The sequence below is a fragment of the Fukomys damarensis genome, unplaced genomic scaffold (genome assembly GCF_012274545.1).
Source record: "Fukomys damarensis isolate Sample0158 unplaced genomic scaffold, DMR_v1.0_HiC HiC_scaffold_13, whole genome shotgun sequence".
Classification (NCBI taxonomy): domain Eukaryota; kingdom Metazoa; phylum Chordata; class Mammalia; order Rodentia; family Bathyergidae; genus Fukomys; species Fukomys damarensis.
The window spans coordinates 7,364,707-7,391,952 of record NW_022900925.1 but is presented as its reverse complement, the minus strand read 5'-3'; the positions used below and the strand labels follow the sequence as shown (position 1 = coordinate 7,391,952).

Sequence of the window (27,246 nt, the reverse complement as noted above, 5' to 3'; positions counted from 1 at the left end):
AAGAACAGAAGACTCTCCATAGATCACACAGCAGTTTGGGTCCCAGTCATCTGACTCATGGTCCAGCATGCTTACTGGTGAAAGTCTTCTACTCGGAGTTAATTAAAGCCATTAAGAAGGGTCTTGCTGGGGATGTGCATCCAAGCGGGGCTTTCCTAGCCAGCTATTAGTGCACTTTGTTGTCACAGGTACATCATTTTGCTTTTTAAATGTCTGTTTCCTTATTAGGCATCTGTAAAATGTGCATGATGATTCTCAGGAAGCAAGAACATTTTAATAATGCTGTCCTCGGAATTTGATGGGAATTTGAAAACAGCCTTTTAGCCTTCTCTGGACAAGCTTTTCAGCAGGTAGAAAGTAATACCTTCCTTGTTTGGGTTATTACTGCTGAGTTCTGAGGCACTTGAGCATTAATGGGTGGGCTGGGAACAAAGTGAGAGAGGAGCCAATACAGCGAGAAAAGCAATTCTACACTCTTCCTGAGGCTGGCACGATGGTGAGAATCCAATTTACCTGTGAAACTGCCTCCACATTTCTTATTTAAATCATTCTCACCTGGTGCCATTTAAGTCAGGATGTTCCTGCTTTCTCTTCCAGTGGCAAGTTAGCATTTAGGTTTTCCATGATGCTGTCAAGGAAGATTATATTCTTGGCTATATATCTTTGCTGTATCCAGTTTTATAAAATCTTAATCCTCTAAGAAAACAATTGAGTAATCTGGGTAGCTACTATTTCTTTTTGTACCAAACTCGTGCTCATGATCATGCATGCATACATTTAAATAATCTACTTTGAGATTCATATTTTATTGGCACATTTAGTATTATTTGGAGCTCTTATGTGACTATATAAATCACACAAGATTTTCCATGAAGTCTGGAAACACAGTCTTAGAACTCACTGATAATACATTATAATATATAAAATAATATTCTGTGTTTCCAGACCTGATAGCACTTGTACAGCTTTCGGGGGGAAGCAGGGTCACATCTCTGTCAAACCCATTAGCCAGTGCACACACTGTGGATGCCTGTATGGTGTACTGGTCTTAATGTTGAAAATATCCATGGACAATTAAGAGTGCTTTATACTTGTGTTCTTCATAACAGTAAGCAAGAAGAAATAATGGTGCAATTCCGTCTGAGCCCCCTATGTGAAAATACTGCTAATGCCAACCTTTGCATAGACCTAGAAAATTAGGTTCATATGAGGGGAAGCAAGAGCTTTCTAGGATTTTACTATTCCCAGCAATCAAGAAAGGTGAGAAAGATAAATAGCTGCCAGATTTCTATTTATCAGAATAGGCTTTCTAGATGACACCTTTATAGTCAAAGTATTGCAATAGACCTAAAATAGTCACGGACACATAAATACTTCTTCATGGTAGGGTAAATGTGATGGTTCTGCAGCTTTCAGATTATTCAAGGTTTGACAGCACACAAGGAGAGAGAAAAGAAAGACAAGCCCAACGATCTTATTTGCAAAGTACCCTCTGCTTTTTATTTCCTTCACAGTAGGGTAGAATGGATGAAATTACAAAGGGAAATGACCAAAGACTTCACATTTTGTGCATTTCTTTGGTCACCTTGCAGCAATGAAATGAATCACTCTTCACTTATGACTTTGGTGTGAACCTCCCGGCTCTTCACCCGTAGTTTGTTGACCTGGGACTCAGCGATGTCAGCCCGTTCCTCTGCCTCCTCCAGCTCGTGCTGGATCTTGCGGAACTTGGACAGATTTGTGTTGGATTGTTCCTCCTGAGGGGGGAAAATGGAATTGTAAGAAACCTCACTGTGCATCTTCCTAGTCTCTGTAGACATAAGGGAAGACAGCACTGGACATCTACAAACAAGCACAATCTTACTGTCTCCTAGATTTTGCTTATCACTTGAGATTAATTCCATGGTTTAGGCCGGGTGTCTCATCAATAATCTCATCCCTGCTTTTGCTACCAAATCATATTAAAAGATATGTACTATAAGTACAGCAAGAAAAGGGTACATATACAATTGGAGGAGCCGGTAAAATATTAAAGTCAATGTTGTTGTTCTTAAATAACAACTTAAATATTTTATCAAATTAAGGATGAATTTAATAATGGCTTTTTTAATTAAAATAAATGTTAGATTTTATTATATATATTTTTTGCACAAAGTCAGTAAATTTCCCCTCCAGCTTTGTATGTAACAATTATAGCGACACATTCCCCACAAACAGTGATTCTAACATTATAAGAATTGAGCCTATTTAATTACTGATAGACAACTCCTCTATAAAGGAAGGGTTTTACTTCTTAGTAATTTACCCAGGCTGTAACTGGCCTCATGGGTGAAGCTGCCCTTCTTTTCTTTCCCCTGTTCTCTCTTGGACAGGTTCTGGAATGTGGGTTATGTGAGCTTCTTAATATGAACTGGAAAGCTTTCCATCTTTTCCCAAGCTCTTGAACAGCCTACATAGCTGCGGGATTATCTGTTCCTTGAAAATTTGAAAGAACTATCTGGACCTGGTTCTATTTTCAGAGGTAATTCTTAAATATATTATTCAGATGATTGGTTAATTTTTATTCTCCTAGAAAAATCAGTTTCTTTGGGATTTCAACTTTTGGATAGTGTTATCTGTTACATTAAAAAAACAATCCTCTATGTTTATGGCTTATTCCCTTTCTCATATGGAGAGTTTGTATTTTCTCTCATTTTTTTCCTTGATTAAACTTGTGATGTTTGTTAACTTATTAAATCTACCACAGTTATCATATACTATTGAAATAATCAAATTAGAAAACAGAACATTCTACTTAATAAATCCCTACTTTTAACAGTGTTTCTTCCATTGTTTTATTTTTGTTCATAATTTCTGGACTGTACTGTGGTTTATTCATTTACTTTTTATTTTTTATTCATAATGAAAACACATGAAGCAATCAATTATCCTCCCAGCACAGGTCTGACTAAATTCTATAGGTTTCTAAAAGTAGCATCTTCCTTATAATTCTATTTATAATTAATTCATTATTCAATAATTATGACTTTTATTGCTCATATAGCCCAAGAATTATTTAGGAAAGTTTTATTTTTCACATTCAAGTACCTGTGTTTTTAAAATGTTTTCTCATCACTTTAGAATTTTATCACACTGTCTCAGAGAACATGACCTATATTATTTTTGCTTTTTTTTTTTTTTGAGGTTTCTTGTGGACTGAAAGTTTACTTTTAAACCCGAATTATAGATATTGCGAGTGATAAGCAGTAAGTACAAAAATATACAGAAATTTTAAGTAAATCATCTTATATAAGGCAGTTTACTTGCAGAAAGAGGTGGTGACTCTAATTACTTAATAGCTTTTCTTAATTCAGGGACTTCACTCTTCTCTTCTATTTTAAGGATACTTACAGCCTCTTCAGCTTGTCTCTTGTAGGATTTCACTTTAGCCTGAAGTTTATCTACTAGATCCTGAAGCCTGAGAATATTTTTCCGATCTTCTTCCGTCTGAAAGATTATAAGAACCATAGGGTTTTACTTCAGAAGCACATGACTATTACATCATGGCAATGAGTATTCCTCATATATCTGGAAAGGTATATTTGATATACACACATTTGATAAAAACTACTGCTATACCTGGTAAGTGAGCTCCTTCACTCGCCTCTCATGTTTGCGCAGACCTTTGACAGCCTCAACATTACGCTTCTGCTCACTCTCCACCTCTCCTTCCAGCTCACGCACCTGTAAATAGGTAAGTTCTTAAGAGCTCTGATCCAATCAGGCATTGGAAGCAGATAGAAAGACATAGATATTGGGACACGCACCCTGGCCTCCAGTTTCTGGATCTGCTTCTTGCCGCCTTTCAGTGCCAACTGTTCAGCCTCATCCAAACGAAGCTGCAGGTCCTTCACCGTCTGTTCCATGTTTTTCTTCATTCTCTCCAAGTGGGCACTGGTGTCTTGCTCCTTCTTTAGCTCCTCAGCCATCATGGCAGCCTATTTAGCAAATAAATCAACAAAGCTATTGCTGTCAGGAACTCTGTTCATCAACGGAGAAGTGTGCCTGCTACTTACATCAGTGATGGCCTTCTTGGCCTTCTCTTCTGCATTGCGGGCTTCCTGGACGATGTCCTCCATCTCTCCCTGGATCTGGGAAATGTCTGTCTCCAGCTTCTTCTTGGTGTTGATCAGGCTGGTGTTCTGTTTGAAAATAAGTAGTATATATTTTTATCATGCTACCAAAGGACTTAATGGTAACCATCGGTAAAATTTTGGAAGTAAATGAAATGCTCATAGATATTAAAGAATTTAATTATGTAATACAAATTAAATACAATAGAAAGGCCATAGAATATTCAGTATCTTTGCATGCATAGTTCATAAGTAGACTAAATAGCTCTGTGATTTTATAATAGCCACTCAGCAATGTGATCATTCACAGGGATAAATTACAACAGATGTTCATAACATTCCATTTCTCCTCAATAAAAGTCAATATTGATACAAAGATCAATAAAGCTATTAATATGATAGAATATGGAATTGCTTTAGACTATGATAGAAAGTGAACCAAAAATAATTACTGAAGACAATGAAAAATTTCTCAATAAAAGTGAAAATTTCACAGAAGTATAAAACATGGCTGTCATATAAAAATTCAGGCTTATATATTTTGAGACACACAAACATTTACTGCAGGGAACTTTGTGTGAAATCTCACCTGGGTATGGAGGAGCTGCACACGCTCACTGGCATCCAGGAGCTCCTGCTCTGCGATTTTCCTGCTCCTCTCTGTCTGCTCCAGCGTAGCCCGAAGCTCCTCGATCTCAGCCTGCAGCAGGTTGGCTCTGCGCTCAACCATGGCCAGCTGCTCCTTCAAGTCCTCCTGGCCCCGGAGAGCGTCATCCAGGTGCAGCTGGGTGTCCTGCAGAACGAACAGTCATGAGACATCACATTCTCTGAGCTGCGGTCATCCCAATTGTCCTGGAACCCTCTTGGAGTCATTTACCTTGAGGATGCCTTGGGTGTTCCTGTAGTTCCTCAGGGCCTCGGCTGCCATGCGGTTGGCGTGGTTCAGCTGGATTTCCATTTCATTGAGGTCTCCCTCCATCTTCTTCTTGACCCTGATGGCATCATTCCTGCTCCTGATCTCAGCGTCCAGTGTGCTCTGCATGGATTCTACGATTCTAATGTGGTTTCTCTTCAGTTGGTCAATTTCTTCATCCTTCTCAGCAATTTTCCTATCGATTTCAGACTTGACTTGGTTCAGTTCAAGCTGGATGCGCAGGATCTTTCCCTCTTCATGTTCAAGTGATGCCTAAAGAACAGCAGGAGACGATATTAGCAAGAAGCATCCTGAACTATTTCTGCACTCTAGTAAGTTTGTTCTGTGTATCTTTTTATTCAATCTATGCAGATGGTCTCAATTCCTTTTGAATGGGTTAGTTTATGCACAAATTGACCTATACCTCTGCTTCTTCTAAGGCAGCCTGAAGTTCACACTTTTCTTGTTCCACTTGTTTCTTTATTTTCTCTAGTTCATGGATACGTTTCCCTCCTTCTGCAATCTGCTCCGTGAGGTCAGAAATCTCCTCTGTTGTTTGCATACAAGACAAGTAAAGGTTTGGTCAAACAGATGACATGAGAGGAGAGAGGGTGTTGTTCCAAGTTGGGAATGTTGTGGAAAGTGAAAAGGACTCACGCTGCAAGTTTTTGTTTTCTCGCTTCAGAGTCTCTAGCTGATCCAGGGATTCCTCATAGGCATTCTTCATCTTGAACAGCTCAGTGCCCAGAGAGCGGGCCTCCTTCTGGGAGGCCTCTAGTTCAGCATGAGTTTCCTCATATTTCTGCTTCCATTCTGCCAGGATCTGAAAAACCAATAGCCGTTACCTTCTGTAAATGACAGAAGGAAATCATAGAGGACAGTGGGTGCTACAGGAATCACCTTGTCAAAGTTCCTTTGCTTCTTGTCCAGGGCTGCACAGGCAGCGTTGGTTCTCTCCACATCCAGCATGAGGTCCTCCACCTCATTCTGCAGCCTCTGCTTTGTCTTCTCCAGGGAAGCACACTTGGCATTCACAGCTTCTACGTGCTCCTCAGCAGCCTGTAACCTCTGGGCCAGCTTCTTCCTTGAAGAATACATATGTTTTTAGGTGGAAGTAACCACAATATTTATAAACTATTACTATACTGAAGACTATTGGAGACTTCATATTAGTGCTGTCATCCATCAATTCACTTATCCATTCCACAATTATCACTGAGCTCCTTTTATGAACCAGATGCTGAGTGCACAGCACTGAACAAAACAAGAAAGTTCCCGATCCAAATAGCTTACAAACAGTGAGAAAGATAAACAGCAAGCAAGTTTACAGATATAAGTGCGCCGCAGGGAAATAAAATAGGGTAAATGGTGGCCAACTAGTCCAGCGATTCAGGGAAAGCCTCCTCAAGAAGTAACAATTAAGTCAAGACCTGAAAAGAAGTCAGAGTAAACTAGAGCGAGACAAGCAAGGAGACTATTCCAGACAGAACAGTCAGCATGCATAGAACTCTGCAGCAGTAATGAGCTTGGTGCACTTGACATTTAGCATTAAACCCTAATTTTCTGGGTAATTATTTGTTATTGCTTTTTTAACTAAATTTTAGGCTAAGGACCACGTTTACTTCCTTTAAGAATTATTCTAGGGCCTGATAGTAATTGGTAGAGAGAAATGAATTAATGAGTGTGGGTGGGCTAATTCACGGAGTGTGCAATTTTCTGCACATTCTCTCACGTCCACACACATACTTGGCCTCCTCCAGCTCCTCGGTGCGCTGGATGGCGTCCGTCTCATACTTGGTCCTCCACTGCGCAACCTCACTGTTGGCCTTGGACAGCGCCCTCTGCAGCTCGGCCTTGGATTCCTGCTCCTCCTCGTATTGCTCCCTCAGTAGGTCACAGTCGTGGCGCGAGGACTGCAGCGCGTGGGCCAGGGCGTTCTTGGCCTGTGAAGATAGTTACACTTTATTTTATTGGATATTTGGATATTCTTAAGTTTCAGAATGCTTTAAAGGAAGGTTGATGTGACTGGATCTGTTTAAGGTCAGCTCACAGGACCAAAAAAAAAAAAAAAAAAAAAAAAAAAAATCAGTCTTTTAATACTACCGTAGTTACCTTAACTTCTTCTTCAAGTTGCCTCTTTAATTCCTCAATCTGTTGCGTAAATGCTTGTTTGCCTCTTGATAACTGAGACACCAGAGCTTCTTTTTCATCAAGCTGGCGTGAAAATTCACCTGATAGACAAAAGAGATGACACTATTAGAAGTGAAATGAAATTCAGCAAACTGGTGTTAGAAATAGATTTAACTAAAGCCCCCCAAATTGAGTGCTCAGATGATGGAAATCTCTGTTAGCATATTTACGCTCAAGGCCAAAATTCTGGGAATTTATACATCAGTACAAATGAGTAAATACAGCTTAAAATTCTTTTGTCTTCTTTTTACCTCCTTTCAGGCTTATATGATATGGTGAAAACAAACAAACAAACAAAAACAAAAAATGAATGATGGCAGTGAAAGAAGGGAGCTAAAATGCCCAGTTCTACCATAGTTCAGGTTGAGACTTTTGACAGACTTGGCTATCAGTTCTCTCATTCAGGAATTTGATTCATGCTGACATAAATTAAACAATGACAACAAACTAGGACTGAGGATATAGCTCAGGGGTAGAACACTAGACTAACATTCATGAGGCCCTTGGTTCAATCTCCAGCACTACTGAACAGCAATAGCTCAGACTATGGCCTGAAACCGAAGCTCTGGGCCTGTGTTAGTGTGATTTCTAATCTCAACATGCCCTCTGTGAATGGGATTCGGTGCCTTTCTGGAACAAATCTTTATCTGATCTTATTGGAGTCTTTCATCTCCAGTGGTGTCCCCAAATGGCCTTGAATGTAGGTTGAGAGTCTGAGCTTTTCAGTTAATCACACATGATCTCAGCTGCTTTTCTTAGGCCGTCACATCATCAAATCACTTGTTCTTAACCACATCATCTCCCACTGAAGCACACAGAAGAGGGGACAATTACCTGATTCAGTCTGCAAGCGTCCCCTCTGGGTCGTCAAGTCATTGATCAGCCGCTGCTGTTCTTCTTCCTTTGATTTGAGTTCACTCACTTGGTCCTCAAGAGTGCGGCACATCTTTTCTAGGTTTCCCTGTGGGATAAACAGGGAAAGAAGGAAATGAAGCTCTTGCAAAATAATGTTCTTTGTGGTAGCCATAATCTCTCCCCAGATGAAAACATTCTAACAATTTTGATATATAAAATTAGTCAAATTATTTTATATGTAATGTGACATAGAGAAATTTTCTCTTTTAATTTTACAAAAGCTAATCATAAAGGTCTATGTAATATTAATGTAAAATTTGTAGATTAGATCATAACTATCTGGTGCATTTTTTAAAACATCTTTAAAATTTTTTTGCCTTTAGGTATACAGAAACCTTGCTTGTGGCATAAATGAACATAAGAGAGACCTGTATTTTTCTCTTGAGGAAACCCAAATCCTTCCTGTCTTGCTAGGTCCAACTCAAATGCCATTTCTTTCATGAAACTGTCTGATTTAACTTCTCTGATTTGGGATTCACTGCTTGTTCTCTATATTAATGGTAGCTTTGGGAAGATACCTTTGCTAACCTATACTCCTTTAAAGGAACAGAACAACAGCCAGTGCATTTTGTTTTTCTCACATATGGAAACTGTATTGCACATTTCATTCTTCACTTGGAGACCTGGACCTATATTCAAAAACTGATGCTGTCATTTATTAACAGTGTAATGGGCTAATATGCTTAGCCTCCTTGACTTTTTGTTTCTTCTTCTGTTAAATGGAAATAGTAAAACCGCTATTGTTCCTCCTACTTATCTTTCTTCCTCACTGCAGATGACGAATGAATTCATGTGAATAAAGTGACGTGTGCAAACCACGCCTGATGCTTCTGCAATGGATTAATATCATTTATATCAACTTCCTCAAATCTGTGGTACCTTGGCTTTGGAGACTGTCTCTACATTACTAGCAAGGTCATCGATCTCCATCTTCATCTCGCTCTTCTCCTTCTCCAGCTTCTGCTTGACCCGCTGCAGGTTGTCGATCTGCTCCCCGAGCTCCGCCACGCTGTCCGCGTGCTTCTTCCTCAGCGTGGCCGCCGTGGCTTCGTGCTGCAGGGTCGCCTCCTCCAGGTCCCTGCGCATTTTCTGGAACTCGGCCTCCCGCTTCTTGTTCATCTCGATCTGGGCAGAAGTGGCCCCACCGGCTTCTTCCAGGCGCTCGCTGATCTCCTCCAGTTCCCGGGAGAGGTCAGAGCGCTGCTTCTCTGCTTTGGCCCGGGAGGCTCGCTCTGCCTCGATTTCCTCTTCCAGTTCCTCAATGCGGGCCTGGAAATGGTGAACAGTGAGTCTCAGCTCCAGTGTCAGTCATTTTCCTTGTTGATTAGACCGGTGCTGATCGTGTACTTACTTGTAATTCCTTGATCTTCTTCTGTAATTGAATACCGACTGCCTGTTCATCTTCAATCTTGCTTTGCAAATTGCTCATTTCGAATTCTTTCCTTTTAGAAAAGTGGCAAAGGGCAGACATTTAGTTATATCCAATACTGGAAGCAAACTCACCGAGGAATTTTTTTATACTTACTTTTTGAGCTTTTCATCAAGTTGCTGTTTCTCATTTTCAATGTCCATTATGGACTCTTGGGCCAGCTTCAAGTCACCCTCAAGTTTCCTCTTAGCTCGCTCTAGATCCATGCGAAGCTTCTTTTCTTGCTCCAGGGACCCTTCAAGCTAAATATAAGTAATGTTGAGAAGAAGGAATGCTTACTTTCTTTTAGAAGAAAATAATTTTCTTAATAGTTCTAGACTTACATCATCCACTTGTTGTTCAAGCTTGATTTTTGCTTTGGTCAGGGTGTTGACTTTGTCCTCCTCTGCCTGCAGGTCATCCAGGGTCTGCTGGTGGGCCTCTTGGAGGGCCTTCTTCTCCTTGGTCAGCTTGGCGATGGTTTCATCCAGGCCCGCCATCTCCTCCGTCAGGTTCTTCACCTACAGAGGTTAAGAAAGACATAATTTCTGCTCTAAAGCAGCTCTGTTGGGTGGCAGAACCTCCATATGGTTTATCAGACTACGTTTCCTACTTTGTTCTCCGTGGCGTGCTTCTCCTTCTCAACCTTGGCCAGTGTCAGCTCAAGGTCATCTATGTCTTTCTTCAGTTCTGAGCACTCATCCTCCAGTTTCCTCTTCTTGGCTGTGAGCTCAGCATTGATCTCTTCCTCATCCTCAGCTCTCTCTGTCACCTCCTTGATTTTGGCTTCAAGTTGAATTTTGGTTTTGATCAGCTGGTCACATCTTTCCTCTGCATCAGCCAAGCCTTCAGCTTCCTTGAGTTAGAAATAAAATCAAAATTGAGAAGAAAAAAATGAAATACTTTACAATGATGAGGATGTAAATTTCTACCATTGGTCCTTTGGATTTATGCCTTCATAGACTTCTGTTATAGACCACCTATTGTGTATAATACATTTTTCATCTGTGAGAAAACCAAAATGGTTGTTGTCCTGTTCCTTAAGAAGAATATAGATTAGAAAAGTTATCTCTAAAAGCTACCATTAATGTAAAGAACTGTTAGTCCCAAATCACAGAAGTTAAGTCAGAGATGGTTTCATCATGAAGGAAATGGTATTTGAGTCGAGGCTTGCAAGATGGGTAGGATTTGAATTTGCATAAATCAACTTACTAAGGAGAAGAGTTGAAGGATCATGGGAAGGTTTCTGCCCAAAGAATTTAGTTGTTACTGAAATTTTTTTGTAGTAGTAATGGGGGATGCTTCTTGTTAAAGTGCTTTAGATTCAGGTGAGGCGTGAAGTAATATAAAACTTCATGATAACACACTGTTTTTACATAATGGGAGTACATCAGGCAGGAAATGAGAGTGAGGTGGAATATATATTCACCACTCCTTCTCCATATCAGCCCCTGAATACATAAAAATTATCATGATCTCCTTATAGGTATGTAGTGAATACAGTAGTGTAGGACAGATTTTGAGCAAGCCTTTGGGGAGAATAGAAAAATAATTTGGGATAAACTCAAAGAGGGTGGAGGCAGATAAAGGCTATTTTTCTTTCTATAATCTTGAAGGAGTTATTACATGGCCCCAATTTATAGCAGAGACCAATCTTAACCAAGAAATGTGATTCTATGATGAGTAAATTATACAGACCAATTCAGTTGGACCCAAACGAAAGACATACTTATAAATTATATTTGAGAGTTGATGGAAGCCATTCTAAGTGATTGGGACCATGAGTGAGCAATGAATAGAATAAAAAAGTTCTTGAAGGAGGCAGAGCAAGGTGGGTGCTAAGGCAACAATCTGGGAGTGATATAATAGGGCCCTGACAGGAGAGATGGATTGAGTTTTTGAGGTCAGTAACAAACAATAATTCAGTACAATTTGGGGTAGAATGCTGCCAAATGTCAGTGGTCCATATTGTAACTTAAGACATGTTTAAAGAAGTTTCAGAAGAAACAGTTCTATTCATGCTATCCTCCTTCTTGGCGGGGGGAGACTGTTTCATGTTAAAGTCACTTTAGAGACTACCTTTAAAGGGAAAACAAGTCATAAATCCTGTACTTTGAGGAAAATCAATAGAAAAGGAGAAGACAAACAGTTCTACCTCATTGCCATGGTGCTAGCTCGGGGAAGTGTGTTGGGCAATGCAGGAATCCATGGACCTTGGTGCTGCCTAACCTGCCCCTGTGCATGTCTTCTCTGCACACTATCCAGCTCATGGTTCTTAGTGACCAGAGTTCTAGCACTTGAATCCCGAGTAGTGACACCCAGGATATTACCCCAACGTACAGCCTGAACTTGGAGCTGCAAGTCATTTTTTTCTTTCAACAGTGACACCATCTTTTCTTCCAGTTCTTTCCTTTTTGCTTCCGATTTGGCGAGTTCGTCTTTGGTTTTCTGGAACTCTTCCTTCATGGTGGCCATCTCCTTCTCTGTCTCTGCACTCTTGAGCAGGGGCTTGATCTTGAAGAAGAGTTTCATCCAGGGCCAGTGCTTGACGTTCATGAAGGCACGGATGTTGTACTGGATGCAGAAGATGGACTCCCTGAAATACAATGGATTCAAATTAGGTACTGTGTGGATGATGAGATGAGATAAAATCTGGGCAGTGAGGGTGGAAGATTGTGCCCCTACCCTGTTCCTTATCTGCTCACCTGCTTTCAAATGTGCAGATTAAGCACATTACCTTTTGGAGTGATAGTCAAGGTCTTGGTATTTATTCATTTCTGTTCATCATTGCTTCTCACATTTTGGCATGCATAAGAATCACATGAAGGACTTGTTAAAAATACTGATTCTTAGACTCTGCCTTCAGAGAGTCAGCTTCAGAGGATTTAGGGTGGGGCCAGAAAGCTTGCATTTTTTACCAAATTTTCAGGATATGATGACCATGTGAACCAAGGAGCACCCTTTGAAGAGCATTACTGTACAGCGATGCTTCTCAGATATTCTTAATCCAACACCATAAAGGCAGTGAGAAAAGAACATGACCTTTGATGAATTTGGGGTAGGAGATTTTAAAAAGAACTCAGAATGACTTTGACAATCTCTGGTTTTATATTTCAATGTGCAAATTTTGCCTTCTACTTTATAATACCCCATTACTTAAATCTAGATTATTTAAAAATTATTTACTCACATGTAGACAATTAGTTCACATATGTGTGTGGATGTGGTGATCATGACAAAATTTTATTATTTTTAATAAAATAGGATACAACAGAAAATAATAACATAATTGCATGGGCAAAAAGATAATTTGTTTCATGTAAATTACTTATATATAACACCCACATACCCACATATGTGTAGATACACAAGGGGCAATGTAAAATGCATTTCTCGCAGTAGGTCTTGGCCACACGCATTTTGCAGTCTGAAATGCCAGACTCTATGCTCTTTGCTTTCTGTTGCTGCATCAAGTTAGATCATGAGGAAGCTACATTCATTAAGGACATCGTATTAACTTACTACAAAAAGTGTTTCACACCAAATGCCCTTAATATTAAAGATTACAAAAGCTCAGTATAAATGATCAGATAGAAGCTGATTTTGTGTCCTTTATAAAAGTATTTTTGCAGTGGCACCACACCTGCCTTGCAAACACAAGGTCCTGAGTTTGATCCTTAGCACAAGAAAAAAAAAAGTATTTTTATTCATTTCACCATCTTTTATTTAATTATCTACCCAATAATTAGAACCAAATGCTAGGGCAAAAATTTGTCTTGGTTTACTCGTCAGTATATTTTCTCTTGTTAGAAAAGAGTGATGCACACTTGATGCTTCTAAATTCTTTACTCAAGCACTCAGAATATATGCCATGGTTCTGACCCTTAAGTTTTCTCTCACTTCATTAGGGGACTCTTTCTTATTCCTCCTTATTTGGAGTCCTTATCAGTGGTGAGTCTTAACTCTAAGCCATCTCAAGTATGTTTTTGAAGAGGGAAAATGTGAATAAACAATAATGTTTCCTTACCTCCTCTCCACCATCTTCTGGTACTCTACTCTTGCCAAGAACCCTCTGCACATGGCCTGGGTTCTTGTGATGAGTTGGGCCAACTTGTCATCTCTCATCTCCTCTAGGAGCCCCAGAAGACCAGCTTTGAAAAAGACCTGTGCATAGGAAATGGTGCAGATCAGAAACTTTACATAAATCTGGAAGGGAAGGAAAGGCTTAGGTTGGATTTAGAGAACATTACCTTGGTGTGACCAAATTTATACTGGGTGTGGTCAATGTCAATGGACCCAAGGAGCTTCTCAGAAGCCTTCTTGCTGTCGATGAATTGTCCTTCAGGGATAGCACTTGCATTTAATACCTTGTATCTGTTAAAGCAAATATAATTTTTTTTTAAATCTGGTTTACTGATGAAAAAATAGTAGCTAAACCTTACATGATTCATTTTAAAAATTGGAGCTTTTAAAAAATACCCTTAGTTCACAGGGAGGACATTATTTTACATGGATGTTCAAGCTGTTGGCTATCAATTTCTAACTATTTTCCCTTTCCGCACAGTTGCAGCTTTCCTTTCCACCTCAAACCTAAGTCTCAGGAAAGGATTATATATAATCTTGTTCCTACAGTGTAGATGTCCTGTAAAATGCAATGCATTTGCCTTGGTGAGTAAATTTGCTTTTTTCAGACCCTGAGTCCAAGAAACCACTTTCTATTGACTCTGGTAGAAGGTACCTTAGATATGGGGAACTTTCCTAATCATCTAAAAACACACTTAGGGGTTCTTTGATCTTGAACTTCAGCATTCTCTGTCAACTCTAGCACATCCAGGCCTCTTCTCTGAATCCCAAAATGGGGCTATCTAGGGAGGATAAAAGGGATCTAAGGAGCTGACATCGTGACATGTCCCCTTTGTCTGTGGGAAACATTTGGAGGCTAATGTGTGAAAGAAAAATAAAGAGATGAAATCAAAATAAGTGAAAGAAAATGACTTATTTGGATCCACTTGATTGGGAGAACTCCCACTTTAGCCTCTTATTAACTGTGTGACTTGAGCAAATAATTTAATCTCTTGGTGATCAGTTTGTTCATCTATAAGTGAGGTCATGATTGTATTCAAACATATTAAATGGTGAAAAAGGTAGTTTTCATAATTGTTGAAGTTAATGTGCACATCTATGAGCTAAGTCAGGTGCTTGGTAAATTCGGTAAAAAAAAAAAATTCTGCCCAGTGCTTTAAATGTAGAAAAATTATACCTATCTTTTAAAAGTGTTCTGGCACTTATCATTTTTGCATCTTTTATAGCAAATGAAAAATAACTAATAGAGGCATTTTCACTAAATTAATTTCCAAGCATTGAATTTGTTCATACTAAACTGCAAGATATACCATAACCAGGAGTGTCTGACCTCTGCTTGAAGTCTGCATAAAGGATTCTGCTTGGGAAGCCCTTCCTGCAGATGCGGATGCCCTCCAACACGCCATTACACCTCAGCTGGTGCAGGACAAGTTCATGCTCCATCGCACCTGAAAATACATATTTATTTCACTGCAGAGTTATGAAAAAGGCAGTGTGGCAATCGTGCTTTGTGCCTTCACTCCAGAACTTCTTACCAGGAGTTTTGGTTTCATTGGGGATGATACACCTCACAAAATGAGGATGGGTACTTCTGAGGTTGGTCATTAGCTTGTTCAAATTCTCCTGTAAAATCAGGAACAATCTTGTTATCCCACATGGTTATATGCAGTTGATAATCTCTATAAAATCACTCTCTGTAGATGGATTCAATGACCAGTATGGATTGTTTTCATTTAAGGAAACGCCTTGAATACGTCTTCTGAAATGTATTTCTTCCTCAAATATCTTTCTGAATCTGGGTTAGCAGGAATTATACATATAAAACAGTCTGACATGTGCTCCTTTTTGGTTTATACCAGCACCATCCTTCTTTCTAACCTGGTCCATGCTCACCCAAAGAAATTTCCAAAGCCATTCACTGTCTGCTGATACTAAACCATTGTCTTCTCCTAAACCTCACACTTCTCCACAAGGAAATTCGGCCCTGAGCTACATTTGGACTTCCCTATAAATAAAGCTCCCTCTTTCAAGCTTTATCAATGTTTAAAGCATAAAGATTACATCAAGAAGATAAACTTACTAGCTGTAATTGATTGGATTAAGAGCAAGGCTACTACATTAGCTTCATTGTAGGTTAGCTGCTAGATTTCATTTTTGTTGCTGATGTCTTTCAGTCTTCCTGTACCTGTCATTGCTCTTTGTCAGGACTAGATTATGAATACTACAGCACTGTTTTATAAAATTTCTTGTGAGATATTATTCATTATTTGACTTAGCATGTAAAGTTAAATAATAGTTTCTTAGCAATTGTAATGCCTTCTCTCCAAAGTTACATAATCAGGAGTCATTCGTTTATATCACTGCTCTCCTATCGTCTCCTAGAAAAAAGACCTTGTGCTTTTAAAATGAACTCCAAAAGTAACTGAGGAATGTCAAGAAAAGTTTCTTCCTTACTCTAAAAAGGGCAGACACTGTCTGGAAAGAAGAGCCCTTCTTCTTGCCACCCTTCTTGGCACCTCCGCTTGCCTCTGGGAGAAAAGAAAAGAGAAGAAGTAATGCAATTGAACTTTTGGATTGACAGGGCTACATCTTGCTTATTTGCTGATTTCTATGATCATCAAGTAGAGCATTTTCTCACCCTATTGGTACTTCTGATTCAATTTTATTTTGTGGCTAATGTTTGCCCCTTCTTTTCTATGATTCTTCCTCCTTTAATAAATTATGTGAAAGGCATTCACTTCACTGTGGAGATTAGGCCATCTGGGGACAAGCTAACTTCAGAAACCATCAGGAGCCAGCAATGAGAGGCAGTCATGAGGATCTCTTAAATATCCACAGATAGTGTGATAGAAGAATCAGGACAGAATCACATGAACTAAGACATTGGCTGAGAACATGATGGTTCCTCTCTGATCCTTTGCAGTAGGGCCCCTGTCAGCAGTGGGGTGAGGTGCACATGAATAATTATAGTGCAACCTATTTATTTACAGGGTATTGTTTAGATTGTTTGGAGTTTTGGTTTGATATTCATGAAATTTCTCACAGCCTATCTATTTAATGCTTGGAAGAATAAGAAGTTTGGCCTGCAAACCTTCCAGGAGTATGAGATCACCAGCCTCAATCTAATGTAAATTTTTGTAAGAGCTTCTCTAAGTGTTAGACATTTTTACATTACCTGCTTCAGCAGTTTGAGCTCCAGAGAAGAGGGAAGCTAAAGTCTTCAAAGAAGACTTCTGGTACAGCCCTACCACGGTGTCATTCAGGGGGTCCTTGTTCTTCTCCAGCCAACCAGTAATGTTGTAGTCCACGGTGCCAGCATAGTGAATCAGTGAGAAGTGGGCCTCAACTTTGCCTTTGACCACCTTGGGCTTCTGGAAGTTGCTGGACTTGCCCAGGTGCTGGTCATACAGCTTGTTCTTGAAGGAGGTGTCTGTCGCCTTGGGGAACATGCACTCCTCCTCCAGGATGGAGAAGATGCCCATGGGCTGGATTGAAGGCAAGGCGAAAGGCATCCAGTGAGTACGAGCGGCAGAGGGTTTGGGGAGCGGGTGCTGAGTAGAGAGGTTACCTTCTCGATGAGCTCGATGCAGGCAGCCAGGTCCATCCCGAAGTCGATGAACGTCCACTCGATGCCTTCCTTCTTGTACTCCTCCTGCTCCAGCACGAACATGTGGTGGTTGAAAAACTGTTGCAGCTTCTCGTTGGTGAAATTGATGCACAGCTGCTCCAGGGTGTTGAACTAAAGAAACAGATTTGTTTACTTCTCTTTAGCAAATGGAGAATTTTGTAAAAGATAGGAGTTTTTAAAAAGACTGAGTCCAAGAGCCTTCAAAGTGGTGTCACAAACACTGGGCTGAAGACACTCCTCTGAGAAAGAACCTCAGAAGTGTGGAAGGTTTCAGGACACGTGGAAGCTACTTTTTCCTCTGGTGCCATTTTACAGACAGTCCTAAATCAGTATTAATTCTCTTGTTCTGATTTGTTCACTCTGACATTTTTCTGAGTTTCTACTTAGTCATTCCATATTTATTCCCATTATCTTCTACATTTTTCAGAGGACTCATAGTGTCTTGTGGACTTATTCCACAGCCAAATTACAACCAATGAGAAGCTGTCTAGTCATCCCCATTGCATGGAAGACAGAAGGTTCCTCATTTCAACTAAGCAATAATTGCTACTTTGGGTCCTTTTTAATGTGAAATGAAAAAATTTAAGATCCATACCAAAAATTACACACAGTATGGTGACATACACTTGCATTTTTTTTTTGTTTGCTTTTTGAGACAAGGTCTCACTGTGTGGTTCAGGCTGGCCGTGAACTCGCTATGTAGCCCAGGCTGGCTTTAAACTCACAGTGATCCTCCTGCCTCTGCCTCCAGAGTGCTGGGGTTACAGGTGTGTGGCACTACGCCTGGCCACACACTTACATTTTGAAAAAAATCACCAAAATGTCAATATTGACTAGATAGAAATAGTAGAACAATGTGGAATATTTTCCCTTGTTCTTCCAAATTTTCTGTGATGCTCAAGTTTTACTTTAAAAATTAGAAAGAAGATAAACTTATTTAAAACTGTAAGCAGAAAAATGTATTTCATAAATGAAATGAATTTTTATTTCATGATGTCATGTTAATAGCCTTTAAATGATAAATGCATTTATTGATGCTGACTCTAAATTATTAAGCTATTATCTGCCGAAGTATTTCAGAATTATTTCTCCACCACATATTCAGAGCATATTATGTGTTGCTAAGGTTCACTTCGATATTTTCATGTCAACTTCATTTTGCTTTGTGGGAGTTTTAGAGCATCCCCCCAACACCAGGCTAATTCATAACTTCTTTTGGATCACATGGAAGTTGAGGCATTTTTTCATAGAGATGAATCACCAGTGCAGTAAATGATCAGTACCTGCCTGCCAAATTGATCTCTCTCTCTCTTCCCCCCACCCCCGGGTCCTTGTGCTTGTGAAGCACGCGGCGGAACCACTGAGCTAAATCCCTGGCCCCAAATCTATCTAAATTTTAGTATAACTGACAGCAGCGAGAAAAGATCACAATTTTCACAGTCTTACTAATATTTCCTTTGCCTTACCATAAAATCCTTTCATCAACCAGCTTTTAACTCACATCAAAGATCTCAAAGCCGGCGATGTCCAGGACCCCGATGAAGTACTGCCTGGGCTGCTTGGTGTCCAGCTGCTGGTTGATGCGGGTGACCATCCACAGGAACATCTTCTCATAGACGGCTTTGGCCAGAGCACCCACCGAGTTGGTCACCTTGAAAGGCAAAGAAATAACTGTTTGAGTTATTTGAGGGCTGGAAAAGTGTTTCTGTCCTAGTAGTGACTTTGAATTAGCACCTACTTGCTCTACAGTCTGGCCTTTGGTGACAAACTCATTGCCGACCTTGACCCTGGGGTAGCAGAGGCCTTTGAGCAGGTCGGCGGAGTTCAGACCTTGAAGATAAGCTGCCTTGTCGGCAACTAAAAGAAGAGGCAGAAAAATATTATTAGATCTCACAGAAACCCGATTTCTTAAAATTCCTTTATGCTACATGCATTTTGTGCATTGTTTTCAAAGTGTCTTTTAAAAATATTCTTGTTTATTTTTTTCCACTAAGTTCAAGATCTCAGTTAGGGTCCTAAAGAACTTCAGAAATTATTAGAAATATTGATCTAATGTCCATACCACACATAGTATAGTATTTAAGTGGACTTTAAAACTCCATTTTAAAAAGTGAATTTGTCTCCCCTAGGAAAACAGTTATCAAGAATTTGATTTTTCAAACAAATGCAAAATCAAGTAGATGAAGCAGTTGATACCTTCAGTGCCATCTGGTTCTGCTTGCTCCTCCCGCTGCTTTTGCTTGAACTTCATGTTGCCGTAATGCATCACGGCCCCAGTGAGCTTGTAAATGGAGACCTTCTCGTCATTAGTAAAGCCCAGAATATCAATAGCACTCTGTCAATATAACCAGTAGGATAACTGTTAGGTTAGAGTCTATACATTTGCGATGTATAATTCACACTCTCATTCCTGACTTCAGACTGAGGAAACGACAGTAACCGTACTAATGAGGGAAGGGATTTCTTAGATTGGGTGTAGTGTAAAGGCCCAATTAGCCAAAGGCCAGCACAGAGCAGTAGAATTCTAGGTGCAGAGCATCTGAAGATTCAAAGTAAATTTAGTATAGGGAAAAAGACAGAAAATGTAAGGTACTTGTTATTTTGAGAGGTGGTAAGGACTTTTGCAAGGAAACTCCTTCCACAAAAGGGTTTGGGTAAGTTTCAAAGTGACAAATCTTTAGAAAAGTATTAAAGGGAAAGGGTAATGTTGTATTTGCACATGTTAATCTTTTTATTTGACTCTTGGGCCACTCATGTGCTCATCTCCCTTAAGTCTTCCTCTGATATTTCTAGTAGAGCCTGAATATGCATCTGAGCGGACTGTTGCTCTGTCCCAACACAGTAACTCTAGTTATTTTTGTGTTCTACTTACATCTGTGGCCATCAGCTCTTCCTGATCATCAATGCTGGCCACACTGATCTCCCCTTGACTGACAAATGGGTAATCATATGGGTTGGTGGTAATCAGAAGCATTTCTAAGCACATAGAACAGAGCAAAAATAAGCATGATCATTCTGTTCATTAAAGCAAGAGACGTTTAGGCAAATTCTATGGGCATTATATGCTATTTGGTTGAAAGATACTCGATAGGCGCTTACAAGATATTTAGCACACTGAAATTGATGCTAGGATCTTCCATCATTCCCTAGTTTTGTTTTGGAATTTTTTGTTTTTGTTTTTCTGGTACTATTTTTAGCCCTTGCACTTTCGAGGCAGGTGGCAGAACCACTGAGCTAAATCCCTGGCCCCCACCATTCCCTATTTTTAATACACTATTATAGTATAATATACAAAGATATATGGGAAGAATTGTATGTATAAGCATATTTACTAAGTGTTATCTATTTAAAATTCAAATTTGAAAGAAACCTAAACACCCTTAAAGAGGGGAGGGCATGATGAAGTAAATTATTCTTATCTATAGATTGAAACACTATGCAAGCATTAAAAATAACAATGTGGAAATACGATATGTATTGACAAAGAGAAAACTATAATACATTCAATGAAGAAACAAATTACAAAATTGTATGAACTATTATTTCAGTTACATAAATCATGTTTTGTATTCATAGGTAATGATATAAAATGACTAGAATGATCTTTATCCAACTGTTCATAGTACTTATTTCATAGTGGTAGAAACTGGAGGGTTTTTGTTTTTTTTTTTTGGAAATTTTTCTATAAGTACAAACACATTTTTAAAAACTTACAGAAGGGTCTTTTTTCAGGATTGGGCATGGAAGCCAGCACCTTATGCATGCTAGGCAAGCACTCTAACACTGAGCTGCATTCTCAGCCCTACAAAGTTATTTTTAAAAATAAAATAATCCATAAACTCAACAAAATTCAGACATGGCATAATAGGTTGGACCATGTATTAATAGGTGCTTGTGCAGTAATTTGGAAGAAACTACTACATTTCTTACCAATTAGTTCTGGCTTCTTGTTTGAGGTGATTTGATAAAAGATATGATAGCTTCTTTCAGCTTTAAGCTGGAAGGTAACTCTAGACTTCTCTAAGAGATCTGGAAGGAAACAAACAATAAATAGGAAAACATTTTTTAAAATTAGAATATAAGAATATAAAAAAAGTAAACAGGAAAAAATATTAAAATATATGTGATGTGCATAAACTTTTGGGCAATTTTGTAAGTCATGAGAAATAGAAATGATTTTAAAGGGCATCCAAGCACTCACATGTTTCAATATCAGCAGAAGCTAGTTTTCCTGTGGTGCCAAAGTGGATTCTGATGAATTTACCCTTGAAGGAAAAGTAATATTACTACCTGGTTTTTCACTATTGCTGCAAAATCCAAAACACTTGAAATGCTAGTACTTTAATATTAAATCAGTTCAGAAACTGTTCATATAAGAAAGAAAAACATCTCTCTCTTATATTCTAAATAAAACAATTTTATCTCTGATTTAAAAATTTATGAATATGATAGATACATAATGTAATGGATCTGTTTTTAGCTTGATTTAATTTCATAATCTATACATACTTTCAAACAAACATCCATGAATATTTGCAATTATTATCGATTAAAATAAATAAAAGTTTTAAAGTGTGAAAAATAGATAATGACTGATAAGAACTTAGGGAGTCACATATTCTTTCAGACACAGCTTTTGATCTATATTTAGAGGGAAAAAACACAGTGAGATATAAAGTGAATAAGACTCAGGGGATATATTCACGAACACCTGTAGAATTATTACCCATCATAGTATCTGGAAGACTTACAAAGCGAGAGGAGTTGTCATTCCTCACGGTCTTGGCGTTGCCAAAGGCCTCCAGTAGTGGGTTGGCGCTGATGATTTGATCTTCCAGTGTCCCCTGCAAAGGCAAGAGCAGTTCTTGCATCTGGGGCTTGGGGATTTCTTGCCTGAGAGCCTCACCAGAGCCTGGATTCTGACCATGGCAATCAGACCTACCTGCATTTTGCCTGAAGTTGGTTCCTCTTTCTTCTTGTCACCAGTGACTGCAATTGTTGCAAAGTACTGGATGACACGTTTCGTGTTCACAGTCTTCCCTGCCCCGGATTCTCCACTGTCAGATCAAAACAAAATTAGATGGTGTCCCAAAGCCAGCAGCTATTGCAACCATGTAAAGAAAGCATAAAATCTACATACGTGATCAGGATCGACTGATTCTCTCGATCTACAAAAGAAAAATTATAGTCATTTAATATGGTTTTCCTATACATTGTAAGTGGCAAGTAAAGTAAAGTGGAACTTGGCATTTTTCAGTCTGGGTTTTGTAATCCTTAGAACTTGGTAGCTCTAGGCCTGCCATCTTTCCGGCACCTCCACACCTCTCCTTCCTCCACCACTTTAGCACACACACATCCATTCAAACCAGACACCACTGCTTATCTCTGCATTATAGTTGAGTCTTCTGAGAGATATTCCACTTGAAGAAAAGATTACATGGGAAGAAAATGACTGAAAGCCATAATATAAGCAACGATCACATAGCTGTATTTTCCTGAGTACCAGGTCTCCTTTTTAACACTGTGCTATTAAGGAAATTTCAAAAGTAGACTTAGTTTTTCAGTTGAGTCTCAGTGACAGTTTAAATCAGTGGCGTAGTAATTGTAGGTGAAAAAAGTAATGAAAGATGGCACTGGGGATGACATTATTAGTTTGTGGGTAGTGTATAAAGTAAAGGTGATAGCTTTGGAAGGATTCACATTTTTGGTCCTATTTTTAGAAGAAGGTAAAAGTTTGTTTTGATGTTATACTCTGTGTAATGAGGAATCCTTTAACCCATTTCTAAATGTGTCACAAGTACCCTAGATATATCTAGCTAAGACAGTATTGTAAGAAGCAGATTCATGGCCTAACTGTCATAGAGCCAAATAAAATCCACAGCTCATTTAGGTTACTTCCGGGCAAAAGGCAATAGCATTTTTGCCATCCTTAATCTATAGAGGCTATGTGTTTAGTGACATATCATATTGAGAATAAAATCACCGAGGCAAAGTTTCTTCTGTTTTTTGGCTCACAATAATGAAAAGCCAGTTTATATATGTGATTGTGTGTCCATTAGTATGTATATGTGTGCATATACACCTGTAGATATGTTTGTATTTTTGCTCAAATTTGAGTTTCCGAGTCATTCAAAATAAATCATCTGCTGGGGATGTAGCTCAGTGGTGCTGTGCCTGCCTGGCAAGTGCAAGGTCCTGAGTTCGATCCCTGGTACCAGGAAAAAAAAGAAAAAAGAAAAAAGAAAAAATTTATCTAATCATGGCAAAGCTCTGCTAACTTTAAAACATTTAAGAGGTTATTGGCCATTATGTAGTATCTTACAAATATACCAGCTTCAACTAAAGGAGACAATTTTGTGTGTTGAAATTGGTTAGAGACGCTCTCTTATGGTTCTACTCTGAAAAGACTATGCATATACAAAGCACCCAGCTCACTCACCAGTCAGCATGAACTGATAGGCGTTGTCCGAGATGGAGAAGATGTGGGGGGGGGCCTCCTGGCGCTTTTTGCCTCTGTAGGCACCCACCACCTCGGGGTTGTACACCGGCAGCCACTTGTAGGGGTTGACAGTGACACAGAAGAGGCCCGAGTAGGTCTATTAGGCAAGGGAAAAAAATTAACTATGCAGAGATCCTTCCTGTTATTTGCACAATTCACTTATTAGTAGGATTCTGACAAAAAAGAATGCTTTAAGTGAGCATGCTGCACTTTTTCAAGGGCTCAGCATGAAAACTCTTTGGCAGATTCAGCAACTGACAGTACCATCTTTGAAGCAAAGGACCATAATTCAGATTTCTTCTTGCTCCCTTAGGACCTGTCATAGTGATTTTCATAAAGCATGAGCTCCAAAACCATGGTTGTTTGTTTCTAAATGTGACCTATGATACATGTTTACTATTATAAGGAACAGAGATTATTTAAATTGGTAAATAACACAATTTGGGTATATGTGTCCAACAAGATAATGGTGAGGTAAACTGTGACAGATCTTAATACAACATGATGTAAGCCTTTAAAAAGTAAACATGACAACACTGGGAAAATGTTTGCAAAATATTTTTAAGTTGTAAAGAGACAGAAAACAAAATGATGTAAATATATTGTGGTTGCAACAGAGGGATTTTAAGTCTTCTATGACAGGTCTAGGAAAGGGACCAACCAGTTAAAATGACTGTTGACTACAAACTCCAGGTACATCTGTATAGATGTTGCCTGGCTAAATAAGGGCAACTGGTTAAACTAATCAGAAATAGGAATGTTACATAATACATTCAATGGGGGGGTGGAAGCTTACTGATGGGGCATTATATGACAGGGCCCTCCAAGGAAATAGGACAGAAACAGATGAGATTAAGTCCCATGAGGAGTTCCCAGTCAGTGTGGGAGACAGTGACATAAATGAATGATCCAGGGAAAATACAGTCCATGTGATGGCAAGGACAGAGACAGTAGGACAGAACACCCAACTCTAGCTATGGAATTTGGGATGGTTTCAGAGACAAGTTAGCATCCCAGATAGAAAGAGCCAGAGAACACAGATACAATTATTGTTATTTGAGGGGAGTAAACATAAGTATAATTTGGTGCCTAAAAAAATGAGAGTAATTGCAAAAATGAGTGCCTAAAAAAAGAAATAAAATGTTTATCTTTCTCCTTCCTGGGATGATTCTGTGATTGAAGGGTGGGGATGGGGTAAAGAAGTGATGAGATACAAGCAGTAACTGCTTAAATTTCTGTTCAGGGGCTCTTGGGCCCACTCATCCCCTGAGGAAAATGGCCTCCCTAGGCATTGTGAGAAGACAAGCATGAAGTGTTGGCTGCTGGACTTTGCCTTATAATAGGAAAGATGAACCTTTTAACTACTATCCCCCTGAAAGCACAGCGGAAGCTATGGGTGAGAGGGGTACATGGGGCTGACAGTCAAGATCCCTGGTGTGGGAGTCACTCACGTAGATCATCCAGGCTGCGTAACGCTCTTTGAGGTTGTACAGCACGGCAGGCTCATGCAGGTGGGTCATCATGGCCATGTCCTCGATCTTGTCGAACTTGGGAGGGTTCATGGGGAACACCTGATCATCCTTCACTGTCAAAGTCTGGAAAACAAGGAAGATAACCACATCAATTGGGTGACCATACTCCTCAAAATTCAACAGAACATGGCTGCCTCCTGGGCCTCTACTCACCGCTCCCGCTTCAGTTTTCACGGTCACTTTTCCCGATTCTCTGCTCTGAATTGTGCCTTTGACAAAGGACTCCTTGGGCTCCGCCACAAAGACAGATGTCTTGGCATCAAAAGGCCTATTCTGGGCCTCAATGCGCTCCTTTTCAGACTTTCGGAGGAAAGGAGCAGCCTCCCCAAAAACAGCCATCTCAGAGTCAGAACTCATGGCTGCTGCACTCAGAGGCCCTAAAGGGAACAAAACATTTCACACTAGATAGTCTGGACTGCTTTGTGCATTAGTAAATCTTTATACTGATTATGTTTCATGAGCCATTTGGGAATTCCACGATGCCAGGCAATAAACATAACCACAAGATCTAAAATATATCAGGTGGTCACTCTATGCCCACCACTCTATGCTTTTACATCCATCACTTCTTTCTTTTGTCCTCCAAGGCTGGCATTCTAATCAGTAAGCAGATTACAGAGTCAGTGATGCTGCCAAATAGCTTGTGACCTTGGGTGAGTTTACTTCATCTTTTAGAACCTCAGTGTCTCCATCTTTAGAATAGGAATTATTGTGCCTGTCTTTTAAAACTTATAACCTTTGAGATAGGGTTAAAATACTTCTTTAAAAAGTTAAAATAATAATAATAATAAGCAGAAACTTGAAATAGTTCAGACTACCATTTACATACAAAATGTCATTTTCTGTAAAGTCACAGAAGTCCAGGTCTTGCCATATAAATACTAAGAGAACTTCATTTACTCCTTTAGAGGTTCAGCCAAATTTGCCCAAATGGTTTTGAAGGGATTATAATTTTGTTTACCTTTTTTTCCCTCTCTTAGGTGTTTAGGAGATTTACTATAACATAATTTCTTTGTATATTAAATTCATTTAATCAGCTTAACCCAGTTTAGCTAATGGAAGATAAAGCACATAGCCAACTTTATCCTCATTCTTCTGCATCACAGAGATCCTTTTGCTCTTCCAAATTTCCTTGTGAAGAACGTAGGCCCTGGTTGTTCCATTTTGTTAGCTGCAGGTTGCCCATGGTATCAGCAGTCAAACTACTTGAAACTTACTTAATCGCTATCCCAGTTTCCCTTTATAGGAATGCAATGTATAGTAGGAAGGCTGATCAATACCTTTACTATACTTACAAAAATTCTAGTGTTTTGGTTTTATATAGCACTTGGCATTTTGTAAAATGACTTTTAAAAAAAGTTTAAAGGCAACATTGTATTATCACTTCCTTTGTATTTGTTAGATATTAAATGAATTCTGTTACATGCACTTTTACCAAGTATGAGCTTTTTAGCATGAGAATCTGAATGCAGATATTTTTTCCTGCAGAGATAAAATAATGTTGTATTAAAAATTATTCTCCTGTTCAAATACCACACCACCCATGCTGGAGTCCTAAGTAGAAGAGGCCTCCTTCTCTTCCTCTCCATCCCTTTCCTGGAGTACAGCTGTTCGAGGGTATTTACTGAGACAAGCACTTTCTTAGAGGTTGCTGAGTGACATAAATTCATCGCAGAGGCTGTCATATTCACCTCTAGGGAATGGTTAGTCCAAACCTTACCTTGTTAGCAAGCAAGAAGATGTAGCCTGGAAGTAAGACAGTTCTAAAAAACAAAAGGGAAAAGACCTTGATTAGTTAGCCCCAAAAGGAAAGAAAATCTTATTCGCAGCATTGCTTGCTACTGTAAACTGACAGGAGCACAGTTTGCAGATGTAAAGTGCTAGGTAGCAGAAGCAGCAGTACCAGAATCAACAGCAGCAGCCGAGGCGATGTGACCAGTGTCCCTCTTCAAAGACCCGTCCGGCT

General features: G+C 39.3%; 1 protein-coding gene across 1 annotated transcript; it reads right to left on the bottom strand.

Moving 5' to 3' along the window:
- Nucleotides 1-1,503: 1,503 nt before the first annotated feature.
- On the bottom strand, nucleotides 1,504-27,246 carry LOC104855905 (myosin-2). Its single transcript, XM_010614992.2, has 40 exons — nucleotides 27,184-27,246; nucleotides 27,001-27,043; nucleotides 25,434-25,657; nucleotides 25,200-25,343; nucleotides 23,689-23,845; nucleotides 22,390-22,417; nucleotides 22,192-22,306; nucleotides 22,001-22,093; nucleotides 21,451-21,514; nucleotides 21,180-21,278; nucleotides 20,122-20,225; nucleotides 19,446-19,584; nucleotides 18,988-19,106; nucleotides 18,751-18,900; nucleotides 17,190-17,360; nucleotides 16,797-17,106; nucleotides 16,076-16,149; nucleotides 15,157-15,244; nucleotides 14,952-15,069; nucleotides 13,789-13,912; nucleotides 13,566-13,702; nucleotides 11,879-12,134; nucleotides 10,152-10,394; nucleotides 9,883-10,059; nucleotides 9,656-9,801; nucleotides 9,482-9,572; nucleotides 9,010-9,399; nucleotides 8,050-8,176; nucleotides 7,138-7,256; nucleotides 6,772-6,968; nucleotides 5,926-6,109; nucleotides 5,683-5,848; nucleotides 5,450-5,574; nucleotides 4,990-5,298; nucleotides 4,702-4,905; nucleotides 4,056-4,181; nucleotides 3,807-3,977; nucleotides 3,619-3,723; nucleotides 3,391-3,486; nucleotides 1,504-1,757 (listed from the first exon to the last, which is right to left on the bottom strand). The coding sequence occupies exons 3-40, from the start codon at nucleotides 25,635-25,637 to the stop codon at nucleotides 1,605-1,607; spliced, it is 5,823 nt and encodes a 1,940-aa protein (XP_010613294.1). The 5' UTR covers nucleotides 25,638-25,657; nucleotides 27,001-27,043; nucleotides 27,184-27,246; the 3' UTR covers nucleotides 1,504-1,604.